The sequence below is a fragment of the Cetorhinus maximus genome, chromosome 4 (assembly GCF_964194155.1).
Source record: "Cetorhinus maximus chromosome 4, sCetMax3.hap1.1, whole genome shotgun sequence".
NCBI classification, from domain to species: domain Eukaryota; kingdom Metazoa; phylum Chordata; class Chondrichthyes; order Lamniformes; family Cetorhinidae; genus Cetorhinus; species Cetorhinus maximus.
The window spans coordinates 56889951-56915115 of record NC_135882.1 but is presented as its reverse complement, the minus strand read 5'-3'; the positions used below and the strand labels follow the sequence as shown (position 1 = coordinate 56915115).

The following is a 25165-nucleotide window of genomic DNA, read 5'->3' as shown; positions in this document are numbered from 1 at the left end:
TTGGAAAAAACAAAAAGGAGGGGGAAGAAATGGAAAGGGGGTGGGGATGGAGGAGAGTGTTGAACTCAATATTCAGTCCGGAAGGCTGTAAAGTGCCTAGTCGGAAGATGAGGTGCTGTTCATCCAGTTTGCGTTGAGCTTCACTGGAACAATGCAGCAAGCCAAGGACAGACATGTGGGCAAGAGAGCAGGGTGGAGTGTTGAAATGGCAAGCGACAGGGAGGTCTGGGTAATGCTTGTGGACAGATCGAAGGTGTTCTGCAAAGCGGTCACCCAGTCTGCGTTTGGTCTCTCCAATGTAGAAGAAACCGCATTGGGAGCAACAAATGCAGTAGACTAAGTTGAGGGAAGTGCAAGTGAAATGCTGCTTCACTTGAAAGGAGTGTTTGGGCCCTTGGACGGTGAGGAGAGAGGAAGTGAAGGGGCAGGTGTTGCATCTTATGCGTTTGCATGGGGAGGTGCCGTGGGAGGGGGTTGAGGAGTAGGGGGTGATGGAGGAGTGGACCAGGGTGTCACGGAGGGAACGATCCCTACGGAATGCCGCCGGGGGGGTGAAGGGAAGATGTGTTTGGTGGTGACATCATGCTGGAGTTGGCGGAAATGGCGGAGGATGATCCTTTGAATGCGGAGGCTGGTGGGGTGATAAGTGAGGACAAGGGGGACCCTATCATGTTTCTGGGAGGGAGGAGAAGGCGTGAGGGTGGATGCGCGGGAGATGGGCCGGACACGGTTGAGGGCCCTGTCAACTCCCGTGGGTGGAAAACCTCGGTTAAGGAAGAAGGAGGACGTGTCAGAGGAACTGATTTTGTAGGTAGCATCATCAGAACAGATGCGGCGGAGGCGAAGGAACTGAGAGAATGGGATGGAGTCCTTACAGGAAGCAGGGTGTGAGGAGCTGTAGTCAAGGTAGCTGTGGGAGTCGGTAGGCTTGTAATGGATATTGGTGGACAGTCTATCACCAGAAATTGAGACAGAGAGGTCGAGGAAGGGAAGGGTCAGAGTGTCAATTTCTCCTTTAACTCCTCTCACTTCCGCCAAATAAAAGGTGTGGCTATGGGTACCCACATGGGCCCCAGCTATGCCTGTCTCTTTATGGGGTATGTGGAACATTCCTTGTTCCAGTCCTACTCCGGCCCCCTCCCACAACTCTTTCTCCGGTACATCGATGATTACCTCGGTGCTGCTTCATGCTCTCATCGGGACCTGGAAAAATTTATTAATTTTGCTTCCAATCTCCACCCCTCCATCTCCCACGCATCCGCCCTTTCCAGTGAAGCAGCATTTCACTTGCACTTCCCTCAACTTAGTCTACTGCATTTGTTACTCCCAATGTGGTTTCCTCTACATTGGAGAGACCAAACGCAGACTGGGTGACCGCTTTTCAGAACACCTTCGGTCTGTCCGCAAGCATTACCCAGACCTCCCTGTCGCTTGCCATTTCAACACCCACCCTGCTCTCTTGCCCACATGTCTGTCCTTGGCTTGCTGCATTGTTCCAGTGAAGCTCAGCGCAAATTGGAGGAACAGCACCTTATCTTCCGACAAGGCACTTTACAGCCTTCTGGACTGAATACGGAGTTCAACAATTTTAGAGCTTGAACGCTCTCCTCCATCCCCACCCCCTTTCCGTTTCTTCCCCCTCCTTTTTGTTTTTTCCAATAATTAATATAGATTTTTCTTTTCCCACCTATTTCCATTATTTTTAAATGTATTTCCACCCATCGTTTATCTATACCTTTTATGCCCTTTTAGTCTTATTTCACCCCATCCCCACTAGAGCTATCTGTACCTTGCTTGTCCTGCTCTCCACTCTTAATTAGCACATTCCTTTAGATAATATCACCACCTTCAACACCTCTTTGTTCTTTTGTCTGTGACATCTTTTGGTTATCTCCTCCTATCACTGGCTGCTTGTCCCAACAACCACCCCCTCCCCCCTCTTAAACCAGCTTATATTTCACCCCTTTCCTATTTTTACTTAGTTCTGTTGAAGGGTCATGAGGACTCGAAACGTCAACTGTGCTCTTCTCCGCCAATGCTGCCAGACCTGCTGAGTTTTTCCAGGTATTTCTGTTTCTGTTTTTGTTTTGGATTTCCAGCATCCAGTTTTTTGTTTTTATCTCAGAACCAACTGGCCTCTCCAGGGAATGAAGGTCAGACAAGCTGAGCATCCTGAATATTACTTATTCTCAGCAGGTTTATATGGGATTAAATGTTCACGCTGTATATCTTGAAACACTGCAGTCTTTGTGTTCCAGACGCTAGGGGTTAATTTTGACCTAACCTGCCCAATAGAAAACCGATGGGATGGGATTGGCCACTCAATTTATGTCGCTCCTGATTTTACTTTCTATTGAACTATTTCCCACCAGCAATTTAGGTTAAAATGTCCCCCTAGACCTTCAGTAGAATGCAAACTTTGGGCAGCATTTTCCCGCCAGTGAGTGGGGGGTGGGGCCCGCTATAGTCGCTGACGCATAAAATGATGCGCGGTGACGTCAGGCGTGTGTCTCGATGTCACCGCGTGTCATTTAGATTGTCAGTTTGGCGGGCGCGCAGCCAAAATGTCAAAGGCCTGTTAAGGCGTGTTAAAAACTAATTAACTCAATTAAATGAGCTGCCCGTCCAACCTTAAGGTTGGCGGGCAGGCGAAGAGCCCAGGCGACCTTCGCATTTTTCATGAGGTTTTATGAACTGTTTTAAAATCTAATAAAAATGTATGCATTTATTCTTTGACATGTCAGAGCTCATGTGATAGTGTTACATGAGGGGGCATGTTTTAAAAGTTTAAAAATCCTTTATTTTAAAGTTTAAGACTGAAACAAATCTCCCTGAGGCACCAATGTGCCTCAGGGAGATCTCTGTGCTCTTTTGTGTGTATGCGCGAAAGAACGCAGGGAACCACTCAGGGAATCACCCCCCCCCCCCCGCCCCCTGCCTGCACAGGGAGCGCACAGTGCTTCCGGTCGCGCATCATGATGGGCAGGCCCTAATTGGCCCGCCCACATAAAATGGCAGCACGGCCCTGATCGGGGCGCCGATCAGGTTCGCGCCCGCCCCCACACAACCCCCCCCAAAGGGAGGAAATTTCTGGCCTTTGTTTCTTAAGAAGCAAACTCTTGTTTTAAAAATGAAATTACATCAGAAGGATAGCAATGTCAGTCATAAACATTGTTTGAGAAACTGAACACTATAGTAAAAGTGAGACAGAAAGAATGAGACATAAATTGTAGGGTGTAAAATCGATGAATCTGAACTGTTCTTTTTTTCAAAACAGAGTTGAAATGGAAGGATAACGTGACAGATTGTAAGATCAGCAATGCAATGTTTTTAAAAAGGAGATTTCAATGCTGCAGAGTAAATATGTATCATTAATAAAAGGAAACTACATCAAGTTTCAGGATGCCATACAAAGATAATATGCTGAGAAACAAGCTAAAATTGTTGAAATGAGGGTATGTGGGGAAGTTTCCCACTTTCCTCGTACTTGGCTGTAGATGTGGAATAAGTGTGCCAGTAGCAGAGGCGTGGTGAGAATTAATATGCTTCTCACATCTACACATATGTCATGGCAAGAAACTTAGATGGGAATTGCCATAGCCTCTGGAGGATGCCAACTCAAGCACACCTGCTTTCTTTGCAGTCAAGCACTCTAGGATCTAAGGTGACAGCCAAGGAACACTAAACAGATGTGGAGATGCTCTCCTGTTGTTAGGGACTTTCACAATGGGAACAGAGATGCTGCACGTAGAGGCCAAAGAAACATCTGTCCAATGTTGTACCTTCTCCAAATAATGTGGGCACCAGGGTCTGTCATCTAATGAAGGCATCATAGTTGCATCCTGGATAACAGCTGCTGACATACATAATTATGTTTCTGTGGTTATACCACCTGGACATTAATTGAGTAAAGACCTTACTCTTCATGAAGGTCATTGGGTTGAAATGGAGAACAGTGCTATTCAGACACACAGCAGGTGTGACTCTATGCTCAAAGGAATCTAGCCACATGCTGAAAATTGCATTTTCTAACCTGCTGATGCCTTCTATCCACATGAAAAATGATGGTGTTGCAAACATATTGCATGTCGTCCCCTTAGATATCTATACATTGCAGATTGATGCATTAACACCTTTTCCTTATTTTGTTTATACAAGATTTTTTGAATCATTAAAGGATTCCCCATCATCACCACTTTGGAAGATGTAATACCACAGCCAGTAACAACCAAAAATAAACTAACAATCTGCAGGATCTTATGCTCTGAAGTGCTGAATGTTGATTTGGGATAATTTCCGGTTCCGACCCCCCTTTGGCATCTACCTGGGAGATCTTCCAAATGCTAGCCAATTAAGAAGCCACCTTAGGGTCAACTGTCCAGCTAAGGTTAGGGGTTGGGTCTCTGATGCTGCAGGCCCAATCAGACGGTCTGTAATTTTGGAAGGATAGCAGTCCCACAAGAAGAGGTGGATGCTACCATTGTAAGAGGGGAAACACAATGACACCTCCATCTTGACGTGGCCTCTGAAGAGGCATTAAATTGAATAAAACAAATGGTGGTCACCACAGTTGCCAGGCCATTCCAGTGGAGGGGAAACCCTTCACAAGATGATCATTGGCTGCAGCTGTGGTCTGCTGATGGCTAAGAATCCTTGGTCGGGGGTGACTGAGAGGCGCCTCACGGACCCTCAGACCGGCTGCTGGCAAGCTGCCCCAAGGCGCCTGCCAGGTTCGGCCCTCAGTGGTGGGGGCTTCCACCAAATGGAAAATCCCAGTAGTCAGTGTCCTTGAACAGCCCAAAAATTGGCAATTACTTATGCAGAGTGCCTACCCATTGCTTCTGCCAATGGTGAAGATCAGGAAAGATTGCCCAGAGGCGGGAACACATTGACCCAGTGCTTACATCTCTGAAATTCTTCCTGGACCCACCTTCAAGCCTGTCCGCACGGGACCAGGAAGATTCTGCCCAATATAATCGGGGGAGGAAACACAAATGCAAAAAAGGATCACTCTCTGTAGACGAATGCAATCATAGGTAGAGGAAAGCACAAGAATAACATTTTTAAAAGTATCTTCTCCTTTAAGGAGGGCTATTTGTGCAGATAAGGTCCCAAGGACTCTTCTGCAGCCAATGTTTATGGGTCACCCTAGAATTGCAGATGCACTGTGGCCCGAAGTCTTAAAGTTTGGACAGAACATTGAAAATGGTATTTAAATTGTGGAGTGGAGCTTTACAAAATTGACTATGTTGAATGTTAATGAAGTCTCACTTCATTTAGCTGCAATCATGCTGCTATTACGCAGTAAAACAGCATGTTATTAACTGCAATCTTTTGGATCAGAGAATCATGGCACTTAGGTGGGCGTTAAGATACAGGTACAGAATTTTGAAGGAGTGCAAGTTTATTGAAGGTGGAAGCTGGAAGGCCTAACTAGGAAAGCATTGAAATAGTCATGTCTTGAGGTTACAGAAGTTATATGGTAAAATTTATTTTCACTATAACTTAGAACAAAAACAGAGGATCACAGCAGTAAATATTCTGCTGTTTCTTATAACCACGGGCAGGGTTTTCCCATTGGCGAGCGGGGGATGGGGCCCGCTCGCCGATGCATAAAATGACTTGCTTTGACGTCGGGCGGAACTCCTGATGTCACCGCGCTCCATTTAAATTTTCAGGAAGGCGGGGGTGCAGCAAAATCAGCTGTATGCCCACTGACCTGTCAATGGTCAATTGAGGCTATTGACAGAGTAATTAAACTAATTAATGGACCTGCCCATCCAACCTTAAGGTTGATGGGCAGGCCAGGAGCCCTGGCGGGAATTAGAAAAAGCATGAAACCTCATCCACGGGCGGGATGAGGTTTCATGTAGGTTTTTAAAAATTTAATTATTTTTAAAAAAAAATTATGGACATGCCTTAACTCATGTGACTGTGTCACATGAGGGGATATGTCAGGGATTTTTTTTTCTCTATTTTTAATAGTGGAGCCGATCTCCCTGAGGCAGCACTTAGCCTCAGGGAGATGAGTGCGCTCTTTCGTGAGCATGCGCAAAAGGGCGCACTCTCAGGTTTAGGGATTCCCTCCCGCCCGCAGGGAGCACATAGCGCTTGCGTGCAGCCGTCACACTGGGCGGGCCTTAATTGGCCCACCCACGTAAAATGGCGCAGTGGCCCCAATTGGGGGCGCCGATTGGAGGCGCACACCGCTCTTCAGCTTTGTCCCCGACGCGGGCAAAATCCTGCCCTATAAGTTCAGTGGCAGATACTAAAAGAGGAAAAAAAAATCTCTTAACTGGGGTCATATCATGAAAACGTTCACCTTCACCCAACCTATGATGTATCTGCCTAGAAAACATGTGGGCCCAAATTTTCATTCGGAGTTGGGGCATTTCCCAACATTGCAATCCGCCTCCTGCCTAGCAGTGTCCACCCATGCTATTTTCATTGTCTGTGACGGGGATGGGCTGGAGTCGGGACTGCCGAATTCAGAAGCAGGCGGATATCAAGGCGGGAAAGTTAGAAGGTCTGCCATCATTCACCGGGACATCAGCCTAGTTTTGCACATGAGTGTTTGGAACCCTCGGCCTCAACCCTCATCTCCACCCATTAGGCACTCCCCATGCCCCCGTCATATCCCCCATGCTCCCTCCACACCACCCAGACCCCCTCCATATACTTTATTTTCCCCTCCATACCCGTCAGGTCACCTCTATAGCCCTTAGGTCCACTCATCAGTATCCACTACTTACAGAACTCATAAGCCCTATAACATTGGAAAGTCTTTGAGATGTTCATGAACAGTCAAAATAAACAAACAGCCATTCAAAAACCACTGCATAAAACATAATCTTATTATCTGCTCATAAAACAGCAAATCAAACAAAGTCCACAGTCCCCTTGACAGCTGTATCAACAACCCCTACTGTGCTGAATCCATTAGTGGAGTTTGGAGCTCCATAACCATCATTCACCAGGACATCAGCCTAGTACTGCACATGAGTGTTTGGAACCCTCGGCCTCAACCTTCATCTACACCCATTAGCCATTCTTAACCATTCATAATGGGATTCCATTGCACAATTTGTCAACCAAGCCTCGAGAGACGAATATATTAAAACCTTTGGGGAAGAACTTTCCCCGGGGGCCGCGCCGCCATTTTACGTGGGTGGGCCAATTAAGGCCCGCCCAGCATGACGTCCGCCAGGAAGTGCTATACGCTCCCTGTGCGAGTGGAGGGGGGGGGAATTCCCTAAGCTGGGAGTGCACTCTTCCATGCATGCGCACGAGGGCACTCATTTCCCTGAGGCTAAGTGCTGCCTCAGGGAGATCAGCGCCAAATTCAAAAATGGTCAATGGACAAAAGTAGAATTTCCCTGACATGTCCCCTCATGTGACACTGTTTTATTCAAACTTTTGTTAAATTTTTAAAAACCTTCATGAAACCTCATCCCGCCCGTGGATGAAGTTTCATGCTTTTTCTGAAGCCCACCAGGGCTCCCGGCCTGCCCGTCAACCTTAAGGTTGGATGGGCAGGTCCGTTAATTACTTCAATTAGTTTTGAAATGGCCTCAATAGTCCGTTGACAGGTCGGCGGGTGCACAGCTGATTCGGCCAACCTGAAAATTGAAATGACGCGAAGTGATGTTGGGAGTTCCACCTGATGCCATCCCGCGTCATTTTACACGTCGGCGAGTGGGCCCCGCCCACCCGCTCGCCGACCTCAATATCCTGGCCCTGAAATCTGTTCCTGATGTCCCAATGAAGGGGAATGTTGTATGCCATCAACGGGCTGAGCAGACGATCGCAAACTAGTTTCACAACGTCATGAAACCGATTTTTGGCCTTCTCACCATATTGTCTGCTCACGTCACCGAACACGTCCAACGTCAGCGGGCACGGAAAATCCCAGTCTCAGCTTCTACTGCTCGGTAGAGAAGAGAATTTCCAAGGCTAACAACCCTCTGAAAGAAGAAATTCCTCCTCATCTCTGGGCAGAATTGTTCCGTCAGCGAGCTGGGCGTGGGACCCGCTCACCGACGCGAAAATGACGTGGGATGACGTCGGGGGAAATCTCCGACATCATCCCGCCCTACTTAAATTTTCAGGAAGGCGGGGGCACAGAGAAATCAGCTGTCTGCCTGCCAATCTGTCAATGGCCAACTGAGGCCATTGACACGATCATTAAGCCAATTAAAGGCCCTGCCTGTCTAACCTTAAGGTTGGCGGGCAGGCCAGGAGCCCAAGCGGGCTTCTGAAAAAACATGAAACCTCATCCACTGGTGGGATGAGGTTTCATGTCTGTTTTAAAAAAGTTTATTAAGGTTTTTGTAATATTTATTAACATGTCCCATCTCGTGTGACATTGTCACATGAGGGGGATATGTTAATCATTTTTTTATTATTCTATTTTTGAAGTTTGAAACACTGTCAGTGATCTCCCTGAGGCAGCACTTAGTCTCAGGGAGCAGTGTGCTCTTTCGTGCGCATGCGCAAAAGAGCGCACTCTGACAGTTGGGGAATCCCGCCCCCCCACGCCTTAATTGGCCTGCCCACTTAAAATGGCGTTGGGCCCCGTTTCGGCAGCGATCGGCTACCCGCCCGCTGCCGAGCCGGTGGGGCCAGCCCGCCCATCAAGGGCAAAATTATGTCCTCTGTTTTAAATGGGAAACCCCTTTTACTTTTAAACTATGCCCTTCCTCATTTTAGATTCCCCCATGGGAGGAAACAACCGGCCCCTCAGGATCTTAAATGTTTCAGCAAGATCACCTCTCATTCTCCAAAACTCCAATGAATATAGACCCAACCTGCTCAATCTTTTCCCACAAAGACAAACCCTGCATCCCAGGAATCAGCCTAATGGACCTTATTTGAACTGCTTCCAATACAAGTATATCCTTCCCTAAGTAAGATGATGAAAACTTTTACTCTGGTTGTGTTCTCACCAATGCCCTATACGGTTGTAGCAAGAGTTCCCTACTTTTATACTCCATCCCCCTCACAATAAAGGCCAACATTCCATTTGCCTTCCTAATTGTTGCTGTACCTGCATGTTGACTGTTTGTGATTCATGTACAAGACACCCAGATCCCTCTGTAATTGAGCATTCTGTGGTCTCTCTCCAGTTAAATAATATGTTGTTTTTCTATTCTCCTACCAAAGAGGACAATCTCACATTTTTCCACATCGTACTCCATAGGCAGAATCTTCTGGTCAGCATGCAGGCGCGGACAGCGTCACATGAGCTGGGACATGTCTGAATAATTTTTTAAGTTCTTTTTTTCAAGTGTTCATTATCAAATTAATCTTTTGTGCGCATGCCGGAAAGAGCGCAGGCCTCGACTCTTCCTCCTCCCCCCATCACACAGATAGCACTGAGCGCTTCTGGGTGCACGTCATGCTGGGCAATGGAGTCCCTTAATTGGCCCGCTCACGTAAAATGGTGACGCGCACCCACTCCCGCCCAACGGGGAGAAAAGTTTCCCCCATCTGTCAAATGTTTGCCCGCTCACTTAAACCATCTTTATCCCTTTGCAGATTTTTTGTATCCACCTCACAACTTGCTTTCCTATCTATCTTTGTATCGCCAGCAAATTTGGCTACAATACAGTCGGTCCCTTCATTTTGTCCATTAATATAGATAATCTGCAGCTTCAAAGTCTCAACAGATGACTGCACTGTCAATCAAAGAAAAGATTAATTCACTGAGGAGAACTGACATATTAAAATCTGAATCTCAATGCTGTTGAATGCAGGACAGCACTTTAGCCACTGGAGTAATTCTTATCAATGTAATGGTCGCTTATCTTTTCTAAACAAAGCCCTATCATTAAATGCTGTATCAAAAACATATTTAACTTATCATACATGATCACATTATGACATGTGGAGTTGGGAAGACTTTGGAACTTACCTGTCACATGTTTCCTGACTCCAGACTGGGCTTCCCCCATGGTTCACGGTGCCTCTATGGAACTGTGAACCATGTCTCCTCCCAAAATGGGCCCTACTCCATGGAAATAGTGGGGGTCCAAAATGCCCACCCCCACAATGGAGTCGGTAAAGTCGAGATTGTTGCGTGCGGGCTAGCTACCTGCATCTTTATCCCTCGCCCTTAAAATTCCACACAACGGAAATGGGGGGTAGAAATCTTGGAACTGTGTCCCAACTGCCATTTTTAAATCCCATCCAGCTCAGTTCTGACACGGACGTAGGCATGAGAATCCAAGCTTGTGATATTGTTTACAAACAGAGAGAAGTGCCCCATTTCTCAACACTTTCAATGGGCATAAAACTTGCATGTAAACTTGAAAAATTAACAGCAGTCTGGCCTGAACGGTAAATAACCACCTTGGTTCATTTGTTCTTCTTGGTCTTGTTACATTGATAAATACATTTAAATATTTTCACTGTACATTAGTCTTTAAAAGTTTATTTTAAAATGTAATCTCAAATATCTCACAAGGAAAGGCTTTCCCTGATCTTAATCCCATACAAAATTTGAATGTAGCGGTTGAAAAAAATACATACTCCACAACTGACACAGCACCTCTGGCAACTGACATCAATTAATGTCCTGACTTGCCAGAAAATAGGATTCTCAGAAGCTACTTTGAAAATTACATTCGTTGAGGCAAATATTTTAACATTCTTTTTAAAAATAGCTTCTCTTTATATTAAAGTCAGTTATGACTCTTTAAGTAGCTGGTTTCAACAAAATCAATAGACCACAGAACATCTGTAAATTAATTGTTTCAAGGTTCACAGAAGTGATAGAAAAATAATCTCTCCAAGTCATATCAATAACATCTCTTTTAGATATTTTAAATAGTTAGGTAGTTTATTGACATTATTATAAAATATGATAAGATCCTGAGAGATCTTGACAGGGTGGATGTGGAGAGGATGTTTCCTCTTGTGGGAGAATCTAGAAATAGGAGTCACTGTTTAAAAATAAGGGTTCGCCCATTTAAAATGGAGCTAAGGCAATTTTTTTTCTTTCAGATGGTGGTGAGTCTTTGGAACTCTCTTACCCAAAAGGCGGTGGAAGCAGAGTCTTTGCATATTTTTAAGGCAGAGGTGGGTAGATTCTTGGTAAGCAAGGGGGTGTTCCTGCTTGGTTATCGGGGGTAGGGGGGATGCAGATTTGAGGTTACTATCAGATCAGCCATGATCTTATTAAATGAGGGAGCAAGCTTGAGGAGCCGAATGGCCTACTTCTGCTCCTTGTTCATATGAAATACTTTGACAGTATAAATAATTTGGTTGTGAAGTTGTCCCTTCATATTTTTATTGTGCTTGATTTTTAGTTAGCTGATTTTTATAGGTTCCAGCTATATGGATAGCAGTTGGCAAGGGTAGTTAATTCGCAATTACAAGAAGTCTACAAAATTTGTTCATATTCATAATAGGATATTCATTTGCAGCTTGTTTATGAGACAAGAGTCAATCTGTGGAATACTAGTGTATGAAGGCTTAACTATTTCATTTGAAGTTCATTCTTCTGCTATTTTAGAAAAGGCATTAAGCTTTTTAAAATGAAATGAATTAATATTAATAAACATATGATGCCAATGGGCAGGAGAAGACCAGCCCCACATTATGGTGGCTGCAGCATCATGCTGAAACACTTTCTTCCCTAACCACCGCCACCACCCCCAACAGCCATGTAATCTCCCGGGATAGATTAAAATAAAACTGAGAAAAAAATACAGGGCCTAGATGGGGAAAGTAATGTTATTGAAAATGCCTCTCTTACATCCTCAGGCTATTGAATCCAGTCTAGGGGATCATTTGGAGCAAGTGTTATTAATAAAGACACTTTCCTTCCATATGATGCAATATCTACCTCAGTCAAGTCCAGCTCCTTCTTGAAGGCATACAAAGTGCATTCTCTCTATTTCACAGGCTCCCTATTCTCTGGCAAAAATAAGACCTCCCAAATTTCCCTGGATCACTATGGGAGTACCTTCATCATGCGACCTACATCAATTCAAGAGTAATTTAGGGGTGGGCAGTAAATGGTGCCCTTGCCAATAACGTGCCACATCCTGTCAATTTATTTAAAAATAAAAGAACTGCCTAAAATCTAGTCTATTCCTACTCTTATATAGTTTAAACTCTTGTCCCGGTTCCTCCGCAATCTACAAAACTAGAATAATCTATTAATAATTGTGCTATTAAGCCCATTATTAATTTTATAGATCTATCAGGCCACCGTTAATGGCTCTGGAGAAGAAAGGAGTTTCATAAGAACATCCTAAGTGTGTTCATACACTATAATGCTGGTAAAGTGTGATATGGAACTGCTCCAAATTCACTCTCATTTTGCCATCCTTAACATGAATTTAAATTGAAATCAGAGGAAAGTTACAGAGAAAAAATACAAAACCATGGATCCAGAGGGCATCGAGTTCTAAAAAGCATACCTATCTCAAACTCCTCATCCTCTGTCAGATTTTGCCCAGTCAGCATTGCAGGTGGAGGTTGGCAGATTCGTAATTGATAGGCTGCAAAACCAAAAGTTCATTATTCATGGAGGCAGCTTATAAAAGATCTAAAGTTATTTACTAAAATACAACCTTTGTTATATCCAAATAACATTTAAAGCAAAAGCAGAGAAGTGTTCAATGAAAGGAGCTTAAATAAGACAAAGCCACTTGAATTAGCATTTAGCAACATGTATTTTAGGTAAAAGCATTAACCATTTGAGCAGTTCTGACTTACAAATAAATTTTACACAGATCGAATTTTTACGAACATTTCCTTAACCATATGGCTGAATTTTGATTCTTGATCTGCAATATATCATACAGGTTATAAATATATAGAGGTGGTATAATGGTATTACCACTAGGCTAATATTTCAGAGACCCAGGGTGATGCTCTGGAGACCTGGGTTCAAATCCCACCATGGCAAATGGTAAAATTTGAATTCAATAAAAATCTGGAATTAAAAGTCTAATGATGACCATCTGGTTCCTTTTAGGGAAGGAAATCTTACCTCATCTGGCCTACATGTGACATATGATTGATTCTTAAATGCCCTCTGAACAAGGGCAATTAGGGATGGGCAATAAATGCTAGTGACGCCCACATCCCATGAATGAATAAAAAATATATATACTTAACAAATTTCAAAATACTGGAAATTTGTTAAATTACATGAAGCCAAATTGTGGATGCAGGTATAATAACCTTATATAATAATATGAAGAATGATAAGCGCAGATTCTTAAACTTTAAGATATCTCTGACCAATGAAGGGTCATTCTACAAGCACATGTGATCCAATGATTGGGGGAAGTACAAGTCGGAGAATCATTCAATCTTCATCCTGCATCCCCATTAAGGGCAACTGCCTCACAGAGAACATAAGGTCAGGGTGTTCCCTCTGCTGTACCATCTCTGATAACTTCCATAATTCCCTTCTGCCACTTTATAACCAGGTACTTGGTAATAAATTACAAAGCTCACTGTTTTATTTTTGCAATAATGCAGGGAGAATTTATTTTTTACTATATCCAGCAAGACTGTAATTATGAATGTAAATAAGTGTACAATTTAATAGCAAGTAGTGAGAAGAGAAAACTTATTTAGTATTCTGCCAATGTTTAATTAAAAACAACTTCTTCTGTTCTCTATCAAAAGGCAGGTCCTTGGCAATTATTTGCTGAACCACAACTAAATGCCTATGGGTAGGGTGAGGAGACAAATCATGAGTCTGACCTGTGATCAGCACATCATCTAGGTATACTACCACACAGGGAAGCCCTTGCAAAAGACTCTCCATTGTTCTCTGGAAGATAGTGCATGCAGACGATACTCCAAAGGATAGGTGAGTGTACTGATAAAGACCCTTGAGTGTGTTAATGTTCACATATTCTCTCGACGTGCTATCCAGCTCTAATTGTTGGTAGATGTGGCTCATATCCAACTTCGTATAGGACTTGCCTCCAAGCAACTTTGCATATAAATCACCTATACTTGGAATGGGGTACTTGTCTAGTTTTACTGCCTTATTTATGGTCAATTTATAGTCCCCACAGATGTGTAAGGTTTGGTCAGGTTTAACCACTGGAATTATGGGTGCTGCCCATTCCAAGAATTGGACAGGTCGGATGATGACCAGCTTTTCTAATCAGTACAGTTCTGCATCCACCTTATCCTTCAACATATAAGGCACAGGTGTGGCTTTAAAGAAACGTGGTGTCGCCTGAGGATCCACATGTATCCTGGCCTGCAGGCCTTTTAATTTCCTTAATTCATCCTGAAATTCCACATCGTATTTCCCTAGCAGTTCATGAACTCTTCCTGTTTTCAGGTGAAATATCTCAGATAAGTCAAGCTAGATCTTCTGTAACCAGTGTCAGCCTAAAAGACTGGGTCCTTCTCCTTTCACTATTATCACAGGCAGCTAGGCTGTCTGTTGCCAATAAGACACTGGTACTGCGGCAATACCTTTTACCTGAATAGATTCTCCAGTGTATGTCTTTAATTTAGCAGTTGTCTGCTCCAGGTTTACTGGCTTTCTATCTTCACTAAGGTATTTGAAAGTGTGCTCTCCCACCACTGTAGTTGAGACACCCATATCCACCTCCGTTATTAGTGGCTTTTCATTAACTTGAATTGTGACAGTGATAGGTTCGGTTTTCACAGAGGTTGCGATACACAGAGAATAAATATCGGTGTCGGCAGTTTCAAGTTCCGCTGTATTCTTTCTTTAATTCAATCATGTTAGTTTGCTGCTTTACGGGCTGCTTCAACTTTGCCCTGCATTGCCTTACTACGTGACCTTTCTTACGGCAGTAATGTCATTCTGCCTCCTTGAATTTATAGGTGCCCGGTCCGTGGTCACCTCCACATCTGTAACAACTGGCTCTTGAAGTTGCTGCTGAAGTGTTTCTACTCTGCCTTTTCATGTTTCTAACAGTGGATATTGCCTCTCGCTTCGATGCTGTGGGCCTGGTTTTGGCACCACGCTCGGCGGCAGGTTCCCGCCCCACATGAAGAGCAGCGCATTGTTGTACGCGTTGCAAAGCCTGTGAGTCCCTCACAGCGCTTTCCATGGCGAGGGAGATTTCTAGGGCCACTTAAAGTCGATGTTGACCTCGGCAAGTAAACAGCACTGTATGGCGTTGTCCTGAACTCCACAAACTAATCGGTCCCACAGCATCTCATTTAATGTGTCCCGGATTTGCAGTGTTCTGTCAACCGCTTAAGGTTCACTACATAGGTTGTGATGGACTCTCCTGGAGCCCTAACTCTGGAATTAAACTTAAAACGCTGCATTTTTAAAAATTCATTCATGGGATGTGGGCTTCGCTGGCTGGGCCAGCATTTATTGCCCATCCCTAGTTGCCCTTGAGAAGGTGGTGCTGAGCTGACTTCTTGAACCGCTGCAGTCCATGTGGTGTAGGTACACTCACAGTGCTGTTAGGGAGGGAGCTCCAGGATTTTGACCCAGCGACAGTGAAGAAACGGCGATATTTTTCCAAGTCAGGATGGTGAGTGACTTGGAGGGGAACTTCCAGGTGGTGGTGCTCCCATCTATCTGCTGCCTTTGTCCTTCTAGGTGGCAGTGGTCGTGGGTTTGGAAGGTGCTGTGGAAGGAACCTTGGTGAATTCCTGCAGTGCATCTTGTAGATGGTACACACTGCTGGTACTGTTAGTTGGGTGGTTTCGGCTGGAAGTGCATTTTCACGAGGTCCACCAATTAATTAAAGGACTTAGAAATGGTCAGGCTCAGGTTGCGAATGAGATTGTATGACTTGCTACCACATACACTCAAAAGGATGGCTTTCTGCTTTTCTTCTGTGGTAATTTAATTTGCCACAAAATAAAACCCAAGGCCCTCCACATACTGGCTCCAGTCTTCCATAGTCGCGTCATAAGGATTGATTCTGCTGAAGGGTGGCATGACTGGTGAGTAGTCTTTTCCTTTTCTTAAGACTCGCTGTACTCACTATGGTCAGGCGAGGTGCAGTGTCAGAGTTATTTTTCCTTTGTCACCAAATGTAATGGCTTGACGGAGCAAACAGGTTTCAATGAGAAACCGATAAACTTTATTACAGGGAGCTTTTCAGGTGCTACATGCTCGATCAGGACTCACATCAGGAAGCCCCACCACCCCAGCCCGGATTGCCACACTTAGGGCTCATTGGTCGAAGCCTCCCAGAACATCACCTAACCCCTGATAGACAACAGGAGAGCCTATACAAATATGATGCTGAATTTCTAAGGCCCCAGGGCAAGAAAGGCATGTGGATTGGGAAGAGAGGCAGGACAAGTGACGGGCTCCCATGCTGAGGCTGAGAGAGAGAATTTAGCTCCCAGGACTCAGTTGCATATGCAACAGACTGAGCCTGGCTGCCTAGCCAACAGGAGGAATTTAGTACTCGGTGGGTACTGGCTTGAGACTGCCTGTGGGGACTTGCAGAAATGGTCCTCTGCACAAGATAAAAGGCATCCTCATCTAGAGAGGGTGGAAGTGTTAGGGTGAGTCCAGAGCAAGAGAGGCCTACTGTTTCTTTGTGGGGTCTGGAGGAACACTTGCCCAGTGACATGATTACCACTTCTGCTCCTAATGGTCTGTAAGGAAACAGTCATGAAACTTTTAACGTATATATTTTTTTGGAAAATATTTTTCTTTTAAAATAGAGATTTAGTCTGCGGGTATGTCTTAATTGGATCAAAGCCAACTAATCTGGGTGCTTTGATGTGTACTAGTTTTGATGTGGAAGAGAAATAGTGTGTACTTGCAATTTTTGAATGAGCATTCAAGAAGGGGGGTGAAAACTGACGCCTTTCTAGCAGCCACCAAGCAATATGCCTATATTACTAATAACGTTGGTGCTATGAAAGGGGTTTCCTTCTTAAAAGATGAAGTTCAAAGAGGCTGGTGAGACAATGGGGCTTTGAATTCAATCAGTGGCGGTAGGTATAACTTCAGCAGTTTTCGGGTGTGCAGGCAGAGGCAATGTAAGATCAAAAGGCAGCTGCAAGCCTCCAACTGGCTCCACAGTCAAAAGAACCTCATTTTGAATTTGTAAGGTGAAAATGCTTTGCTTGGTGTTTGGCTAAGTCTATGGGTTGCTGTTGCATTAAAGGAGATTAGTTTGGGAATTTGTTAAAAGTTATGATACTAGTAATTTGTAGCCATGTGCACATATATTTTAACCTGTATAAATTAATAAAATGTTTCATTTAGTTTAATGTAAAACCTCAAGAACTGGTGGTCTGATTCCTGAGTTTAGAGTCGCATCTCAAACATAACACTTAAAATTATTGGTTATGACAGTTGTTTAAAGTTTCCCTCTGGGATTTTTAAATAACTCCGCTTTACCAACTGCATCAGTCTTAACAGAAGCTAAAAACATACTTTGCTGTGCCTCTTCTGGCACTGTCTGAAGTTTCTGACAGATTTACAGGTTAGGGAAGCCAACAATGTTCCACCACTCAGGCCTCTGGTTAAAATGGCAGTTCAGGTCCCAGTGATATTGTTTGGAGCCACACCTCCATATTTGACCCCACTTGCCTTTGGAAGGATGTCCTTCCCACCCATAAATTAAAATTGGAGTTGGCCAGATCTGGGCAGGAAATGAGTAGGTGAGTTTCCTGCTTCATTTTAAATGCCTCAACTCCTCTTTTCCCCTGTATGTGGGAAATTAAAATGTCAAAGCCTTAGTTTCATTTCGTAAATGGAATTAAATAGTCTTCTGTGTCAATGCGGTAGAAAACATACAACCATTAGCTTAATTTAAAGCGAAATAAGATTTTACTCAATTACTTAATCCACTTATACTGAAGAAATGTGAGTGCAGAGCAAATACCAACCATGGTAACTGAGGATGAAGGTGCCGCCTGTTGTGAAATCACTGTGGAATTTGATTAAGATCTGGTTTGATGTACTGTAGACCGACTCCAGTGCTGTATTTCCACTAAATTGTCCAATCTGAGGAGCAGTCTGCTCTGGCCCATCCCTAAATAAGACAGTATCATTGTTAGAATCCATTCAGGCTGCTAACTGGAGGCTCAAGCATAACTGCGGAAAAATAATAGCACCATTTAACTGCATGGAGTGTATTTCTCCTAGTTTACATTTGACAATGCACTTTGCAAGACTATGGGGCCAATTTTTAACCCTAATTACCTCAGTGAAGATTTTCAATCAAAAATTTCATTTGCTGCTTAGATACTGAATATTTCTGATATTAATCTCCATGGTATTGCGTGTAGATGACGCATCTGTCCACAATTTTATTCATAACTCTCTGAAAATTAAGATCTAATGATACCTATAGGACAGCGAAGCAGTTTTAACCTGGGCTTGAACAGGGAAGTCTTACATCTTTCACATTAGGCAGAAGCCGGTCTGACGCTCGGTATGAAGACAGGCAAGACCTTCAAGCAAGTTGATAATTTTCCCTTGTATGGGATTGTTGATTAACTCATAGACGTCTAAAGCACAGAAGGAGGCTATTCGGACCATCGTGTCCACACTGGTCAACAAAGATCTGACTACACAAATCCCATTTTCCAGCGCTTGGCCCATAGCCCTGGAGGCTATGGCAACGCAAGTGATTGTTTCCATAGACCTCACAAATTGTGGCCTCCCATGCCCCAGACACCCTCCCGCCCAACCATCAAGCACTGTCCAGTGAGACCCTCCCGAATACCCCTCCATGGAAACTGGTGAGCAGCCGAGGGGCACCTGATCTTCATCTGTCAGTAGCCGCTCTGTGCCCTCTTCTTACCTCTTCTAACTGGGAAGTGGACAGGTGCATTTAAATGAGGCCTGGCAATTAAAGTCGCCATGGCTTCCTGTTGTCCCTGCTGGTTAGAAAATCAATTCACTAGAGCATATCCTGTCAGAAACCCAGGGAAGATTATTGTGCTTGTCCGGTGGGTGTGCGCCCACCCGAACGAGTGTAAAATGACGCGTGATGACGTTGGGCGAGGGTTCCAACGTCATTGCGCACTTGCGCGATATTACGGTTAGCAGGCCAGCGTGGGAGTTGGCAGCGCGCCCGCTGACAATTAACAGGCCTACTAAAGCCATTAAAGTAATAATTAAATTAAAATTTTCACTGCCCGTCCAACCTTACGGCTGCCAGGCAGGCGAAAAGGCCAAGTGGCCTTTGGATTTTTTAGGAACCTCATCCAAGGGTGGGATGAGGGTTCCAACAGCAAATAAAAATTTAATAAAAATTTTTAAATGTCATTCATAACATGTTCATGCTCATGTGACAGAGACCCATGAGGGGACATGTTTTTAACATTACTTAAGTTTTTAATTTTTAATTTAAAAAATCTTCAGCTCCCTGAGGCAGGAATGTGCCTCAGGAAGCACCTGCGTGCATGCGCGAACCTCAGCGCTCGCGCTCCTCCCGCTCCCACCCCAGCAGCGCTGCAGAGCATGTTTTACTGTGGCTGGCTGTTAATTGGCCAGCCAGCGTGAAATCGCGGTCGGAACCCGATTGCGGGCGGTGGTTGGCTTCCCAGCCGCTCCCGGGCCTGCCCGACCACTGGAAAATCCTGGCCCCAATCTAAGTTAAAGTCCACCTCATATCTCATTGTTTAAGTCATGGACGCTATTCTGTCCTTTTAGATATTCATGTGGTAGTGTTAACTATTTACATATCTATTAAACATACACATTTGTAACATTTATAAATTACTAGCACTTAATATCTGTGCAACAACATCCACATGTATTTCTGTCTGTGCATTCTGACATGTGTAATTGCCAGAATTCCCGAGCACGCCATTGGATTTGAAAGGCATCTCCTCATTCTGGAAGGCTTGATAGTTTTTTGCCGTGCTATTTCTTTACTGCCTATTTCCATCAGAGGAGTAACTTCACCAGACTCTGACCGAGCTGCAACTCGTCTGCTGCTGAAACACTGATCCATGTCTTTGTTACCTCTAGACTTGACTATTCCAACGCTCTCCTGGCTGCTCTCCCACTTTTTACCCTTCATAAACTTGAGCTCATCCAAAGCTTTGTTGTCCATGTCCTCACTCACATCAAATACCATTTACACACCATCCCTGCGCTCACTGACCTACTTTGGCTCCTAGTTAAGCAATGCCTCAATTTTAAAACTTTTTGTTTTCAGATCTCTGCCTGGCTTTTCTCACTTCTTGGGCAGAACTTTCTCAGAATTGCACTAAGTGCGGTAGTGGGCGGGTAAAATGGAGTCCTGCCCGCCGATGAAAATGGCGGGTTTTTATGCTGCATCTTCCGGAGCCCGCCTCATTATATATTCACTCCCGCGAAACAAGCCATTTCCATGGCGGGTGGGCTTTCATTCGCCCGCCTGCCATCACCCCGCTGTTGCATCACACCAGTTGCCATCTTTAAAAGGCAGCCGCCAGCAAAGTACTTATAGCCACCAGCTCACCACCGCTGCCCGGGAGAAATGGCCAGCAAAGGCAAAAAGACTGCAGACCCGCCCCGCTTCAAGGGTCCCTCGAGCGACTGCTGGATGCCGTGGAGGACTGGCAGGATGTGCTCTACCCCAGCTCTGGCCGCAGGATGAGTAGCAATGTCACCAATCTGGCTTGGGAGGCGGCGGAGGTGGTGGTCAGCGCGAATGCCCTGCAGAGGAGGACAGCCATCCAGCACCACAAAAGAATGAATGATCTCCTCCGTTTCGCCAGGGTAAGTCACTCTTTTCATCACTCCCAAATCACACACTCACAAACCCATGTCCCATCCACAGGGCCCTCACTTACTGCCTGTGCAAGGGACATCACCATTCACTCTTTCACACACAGTCATTGTCCTCATCCCGACATGCGACCACTCACCACCCACTCAGGCCAGGCATACTTATCATCTGGACCAGCAGGCATCCTGAGACACTCTCCCCATCTCTATCCATGCAGGACAAACTGCCTCACAACAGGAGGGAAAGGTTGCAGACAGGTGGAGGGATGCCAGAGATCAAAGTTCTGACACAATTCGAAAACAGAACTGTCCAGCTGGCCGGCGATGACCGGGACTGGTCCTGTGGTGACGGTGAGGTTGGCACTACTCTACCAAGCGAGGGTCGAGCAGTGCGACATCCATCAGACAACCATGCTGTGAGTGGTGTGTCCTCTTTCACAGGCCACTGTCATGCACTAATTATCTCCCCTTGCTTTCGCAGGCACATCTGCCAAACAGTCAACAGAGTCCATGACCCAGAGCCTCCAATCAAGCTCCAAAGAAACCTCTTAAGAGGAATCTGAAGGCACCATCCCTGAAGTCCCATCACAGCACTCACCCAAACTCTCCACCAGCCCAGAAACACACACCTTGGTGTGACCTAGCTTTAGAGTAGCCTTGGGATCACAACCTAGTGAGTACATCGCACTGTCTGATCCACAGAAGGCGGAGGCAGGGACTTCCTAGGTCCCTGGTCCTTGGAGGACTTCTGGAGGCCAGAACGTTGCTGAGTCTAAGTCAGATGACGAGTCTCTGGACTCAGTCATGTTACAGTTGCTGGAGCTACAAAGGCAAGCTCGGGAATATCAGGAAGGGATGTCCGCTGCTCTCCTCAGATTGCAAGGCACAATGGAGGAGTCTGTCCGCCTTCAGGTTGAGGGGATAGCACCAGCACTGCAACGCACCGAGGTCAACACTGGCAGGATGGCGGCCGCCATGGAGAACTTGGTCCAGAATATCACTCCTGCACTGCTGCACGGGCTCAGCTACATTGCTGATGCCATAGTTGGCCTCCATCAGTGTGTACGTGAGATAGGTGCTGGGCAGCTCGATCTCACTCCAGCCACCCCTTCCACTAACGGAGTCAGCCAGGGGCTCTCGGGCACCCATAGGGAAGAGGATCAGCAGGTGCACACTCTGGGGCCATCCACCCAGGTGACTGGGAATGACCGGCCCATCTGACTCCCCTCTTCCAATCACCTCCGCAAATCCAGCTTCACAGGCCGAGGAGGGTGCCACTGCCACACAGCAGGGCCACAAAAGCAGGCTGGGGCCCTCCAAGTCTCGGCCCTCCAGAGGACACCTGCCAAAGTCATCGCAGACAGGGCATCACAGAGCCTCTACCTCTGCTGTAGATGTCTAGGGAGCACCAAGACATAGCGGCAGGGTTAGGAAAGTTAGGTAAAAGTAGTTGCACAGCTGGACACAGGTGTTGATCACTTGTACTTACTGCTCACTATTGTCAATAAGCTCCTAAGAATGTCACCCTGCCTGTGGCTCGTTGTTCTGATGAGCAGTGTTCTTGTCACTCAAATGTGAAACCTTTCTGCACAAGATAAAAGGCAGGCGTCTCAGTCCAGGGCATCTTCCCTGTGCTCTGTGCAGCCTTTAGATCACAGTGATGATCCAGCCTCACACTCCCTGGAAACACTACTGATGCCTGCACCTCGGCGGTGCCAGAATGTAGTGGACAGACGCCACAGAGTTCTCTCATACTCTCTGTGTGCTCTCAACACCTTTAAGGTGGGGCTTGCCCCCATCACACCAGCATCTGTGACCAGCAATGCTGTGCACCAGCTCCTGAAGGACTGAGGTGCTGAAGGTGGACACAGCATCAGATGTGTCTAAAGTTTCATGGCTGCGTCTCTGAGATGGCCCTGATCATGGAAGGCAAGCGAGCTGTCCTCGGCCAGACAGGAGTCAGACATTCTCAGAGGCTATGTGAAGGTCTATGGAGTGTCCTCACTGCATGTTGTCATCATCCTCCTGCAATTGAGCGATTATTAGGGCCCCCATTTCATCTCCATGACAGGAGCATTCTCACAGAAGGTACTGGCGCTGCGATAAGCCAGGCTGGAGTCAAACGTTCACAACTGCAATGTGAGGATCTGTGGGGTCACCTCACTGCATGTCATCATCATCCTCCACAAATCTGGCAGCTATGAGGGCCTCCCAAGTGCACCTGCCTCATCTAGCCAATGCGAGAGCCTCATCCCCATCATCATCACCACCGAGGACCCCCTCACCCTTATCCCCGTCGGCGTCTTCCTCATCGGAGGAGACGTGCAGCTCCTCCATCTCCTCCTCAGCCAGCTCCTCTCTCGGTTGCAGCGCCAGGTTGTAAAGGGCACAGCAGACGCCGACGATGCGTGACACCCTCTGCAGACTGTATTGCAGGGCTCCACCAGACTGGGTCCAGGCACCGGAACCTCATCTTCAGCATCCCGATGGTCTGCTCCACCAAGCTGCGAGTTGCAGCCTGAGCCTCATTATACCGTCGCTCTGCTGCAGTCTGAGGCCGCCGCACGGGTGCCATCAGCCATGGCTTCTGCGGGTAGCCCTTGTCACCAAGGAACCAACCCTGCAGCCTCTGTGGACCCTGGAAGACTGCAGGGATCTGCGAGTGACTCAGGATGTAGGCATCGTGCATGCTCCCGGGAAACCTTGCGCACACCTGCAGGATGTGTTTCTGGTGGTTGCACACCAGCTGCACATTCAGTGAGTGGAAGCCCTTACAGTTGATGAAGTCCATCGAGTGTAGTGATGGAGACCAGAGTGCCACGAGTGCAGTTAATTGCACCCTGCACCTGTGGAAATCCTGAGATCAGGGTGAATTCAATGGCCCTTGCATCCTGGCTGTCTCGGTCCTGGGCGAAATGCACAAAGTTGTGTGCCATGGAGAAGATGGGCATCCGTGACCTCATGGTTTGTGGGTGGCGGATTGTGAAATCCCACAGAGGTCACCTGTGGAGCCCTGAAAGGAGCCAGTGGCATCGAAATTGAGCGCCACGGTCACTTTCACAGCCACTGGCAGTGGATGCCCTCCACGTCCTCTTGGCGCCAAGTCCTGCAGTAAGTGGCAGATGTGAGCCAGCAGGTCCCTAGACATGCGCAGTCATCAGTGACACTAGTTCTCAGTCATCTGCAGGAATGGCAGGCGGTGTCGCTAAGCGCCGACCAGCCAAAGCGCACTGTCGCGCCTGGGCATGTGCCGGAGCCCCTGCTGGCACTTCTTCATGAGGTTGCTGCTCCTGCCATTGCGCATCCAGGAGCCTCAGTCACTCTCTCCTCCGTCTTCTATGGTCTCTGTGGGCCAACAGGCATACAGCTAGGTCACCAGGATCCATGATCCTGACGAGATCCTCCTGAAGCATGAAAGAGAGAAAGACGTGGTTATCATGGTTGTACTTAGCACCTTTCCTAGCCCTTTGTGACTACCCCTCAATGCTTCCCGGAGAGTGCTGGTCACCCCTTAGATGGCCAGGGATGAGTGCGCTGCATGGCTGCCCTGTCAGCCTGCGACATGGAGAAAACTGGTCCAAACCGGGATGCTGAGATTGCAAGGGGCTGTGAGCACCTCCAGCAGTGACTGCTACATGGCCAGCGTTGGCGAGGAGATTGTGCAATATGTGCAGTCCAACTGCTCCATGGTCCAATAAAGTAATGGCGGACTTGAAGTCTGTGCCAGTTGGTGGTGGTAATGTCTGGAGCGCTTGGTGGCCCTTTGGTGCCTCCAGGGTGCTTGCATGGGCAGGCAGGCTAAGAGCCTTATCCCAATTATTTCACTGTGGCTATGCCTGATCTGTCTTAGTTGCAGAGGCATGGTCAGTTCAGTTTATACAGGTGTCCCTAACGTGTGGCCACTTCCCTCGCTTTCCCTGCCCCCCACCTCAATTACCTGTGTGTGGGATGCAGCGTCAGAGCAGCACTGGACCACCCCCGTCACCTCCCTAGCAGTTGCCTCCGAGGCCAGACATCAGTTTCCCCTGCCCCCTTGGCACCTCTGAGGCCTGTAAACAACAGATGAGCTGTGGAGAACGCTGCTGCTCACTCACCTCAGTTCCTCCAAAGTGAAGGCCGCCAAGTGCACGTCTCCTGCGTGTTGTTGTGAAACACGTCGGTGTGCTTTCCCGCCAATGTGGACGGGCGATACGAGTTCCAAGAGCCTGGCGGGATGGCCTTTTAATTATATGTTAATCTATTATAATTAGCTCCCCGCTGACCGAAGGCGGGAAACACGGCACACCATTGGCGGGCTGAGTGGAATATTGCGACCTGCCTTCATGCCTGCCATATTTTCTGCACACACCACTTATCATGCCTGCTGCCAGCGGGCTCGGAAAATTACACCGCTTGTCTCTGAAATCTCCTCCAGCCCTATAATCCTCTGAGATATATGTGCTCCTCCAATTCCAGCCTTTCGAACATCACTGATTTTAATTGATTCACTGT

The 25165-nt window shown here is 46.5% G+C and overlaps 1 protein-coding gene across 1 annotated transcript in view; it reads right to left on the bottom strand.

Moving 5' to 3' along the window:
- Window positions 1-25165, bottom strand: part of csmd3b (CUB and Sushi multiple domains 3b) — a 2128577-nt gene that overhangs the window by 184640 nt on the left and 1918772 nt on the right. The window contains exons 44-45 of the mRNA XM_078541225.1: window positions 17836-17981; window positions 12429-12509 (exon numbers count right to left, since the gene is read on the bottom strand). Of these exons, the coding sequence (XP_078397351.1) occupies window positions 12429-12509; window positions 17836-17981 (227 nt within the window). The remainder of the gene's footprint in view (window positions 1-12428; window positions 12510-17835; window positions 17982-25165) is intronic.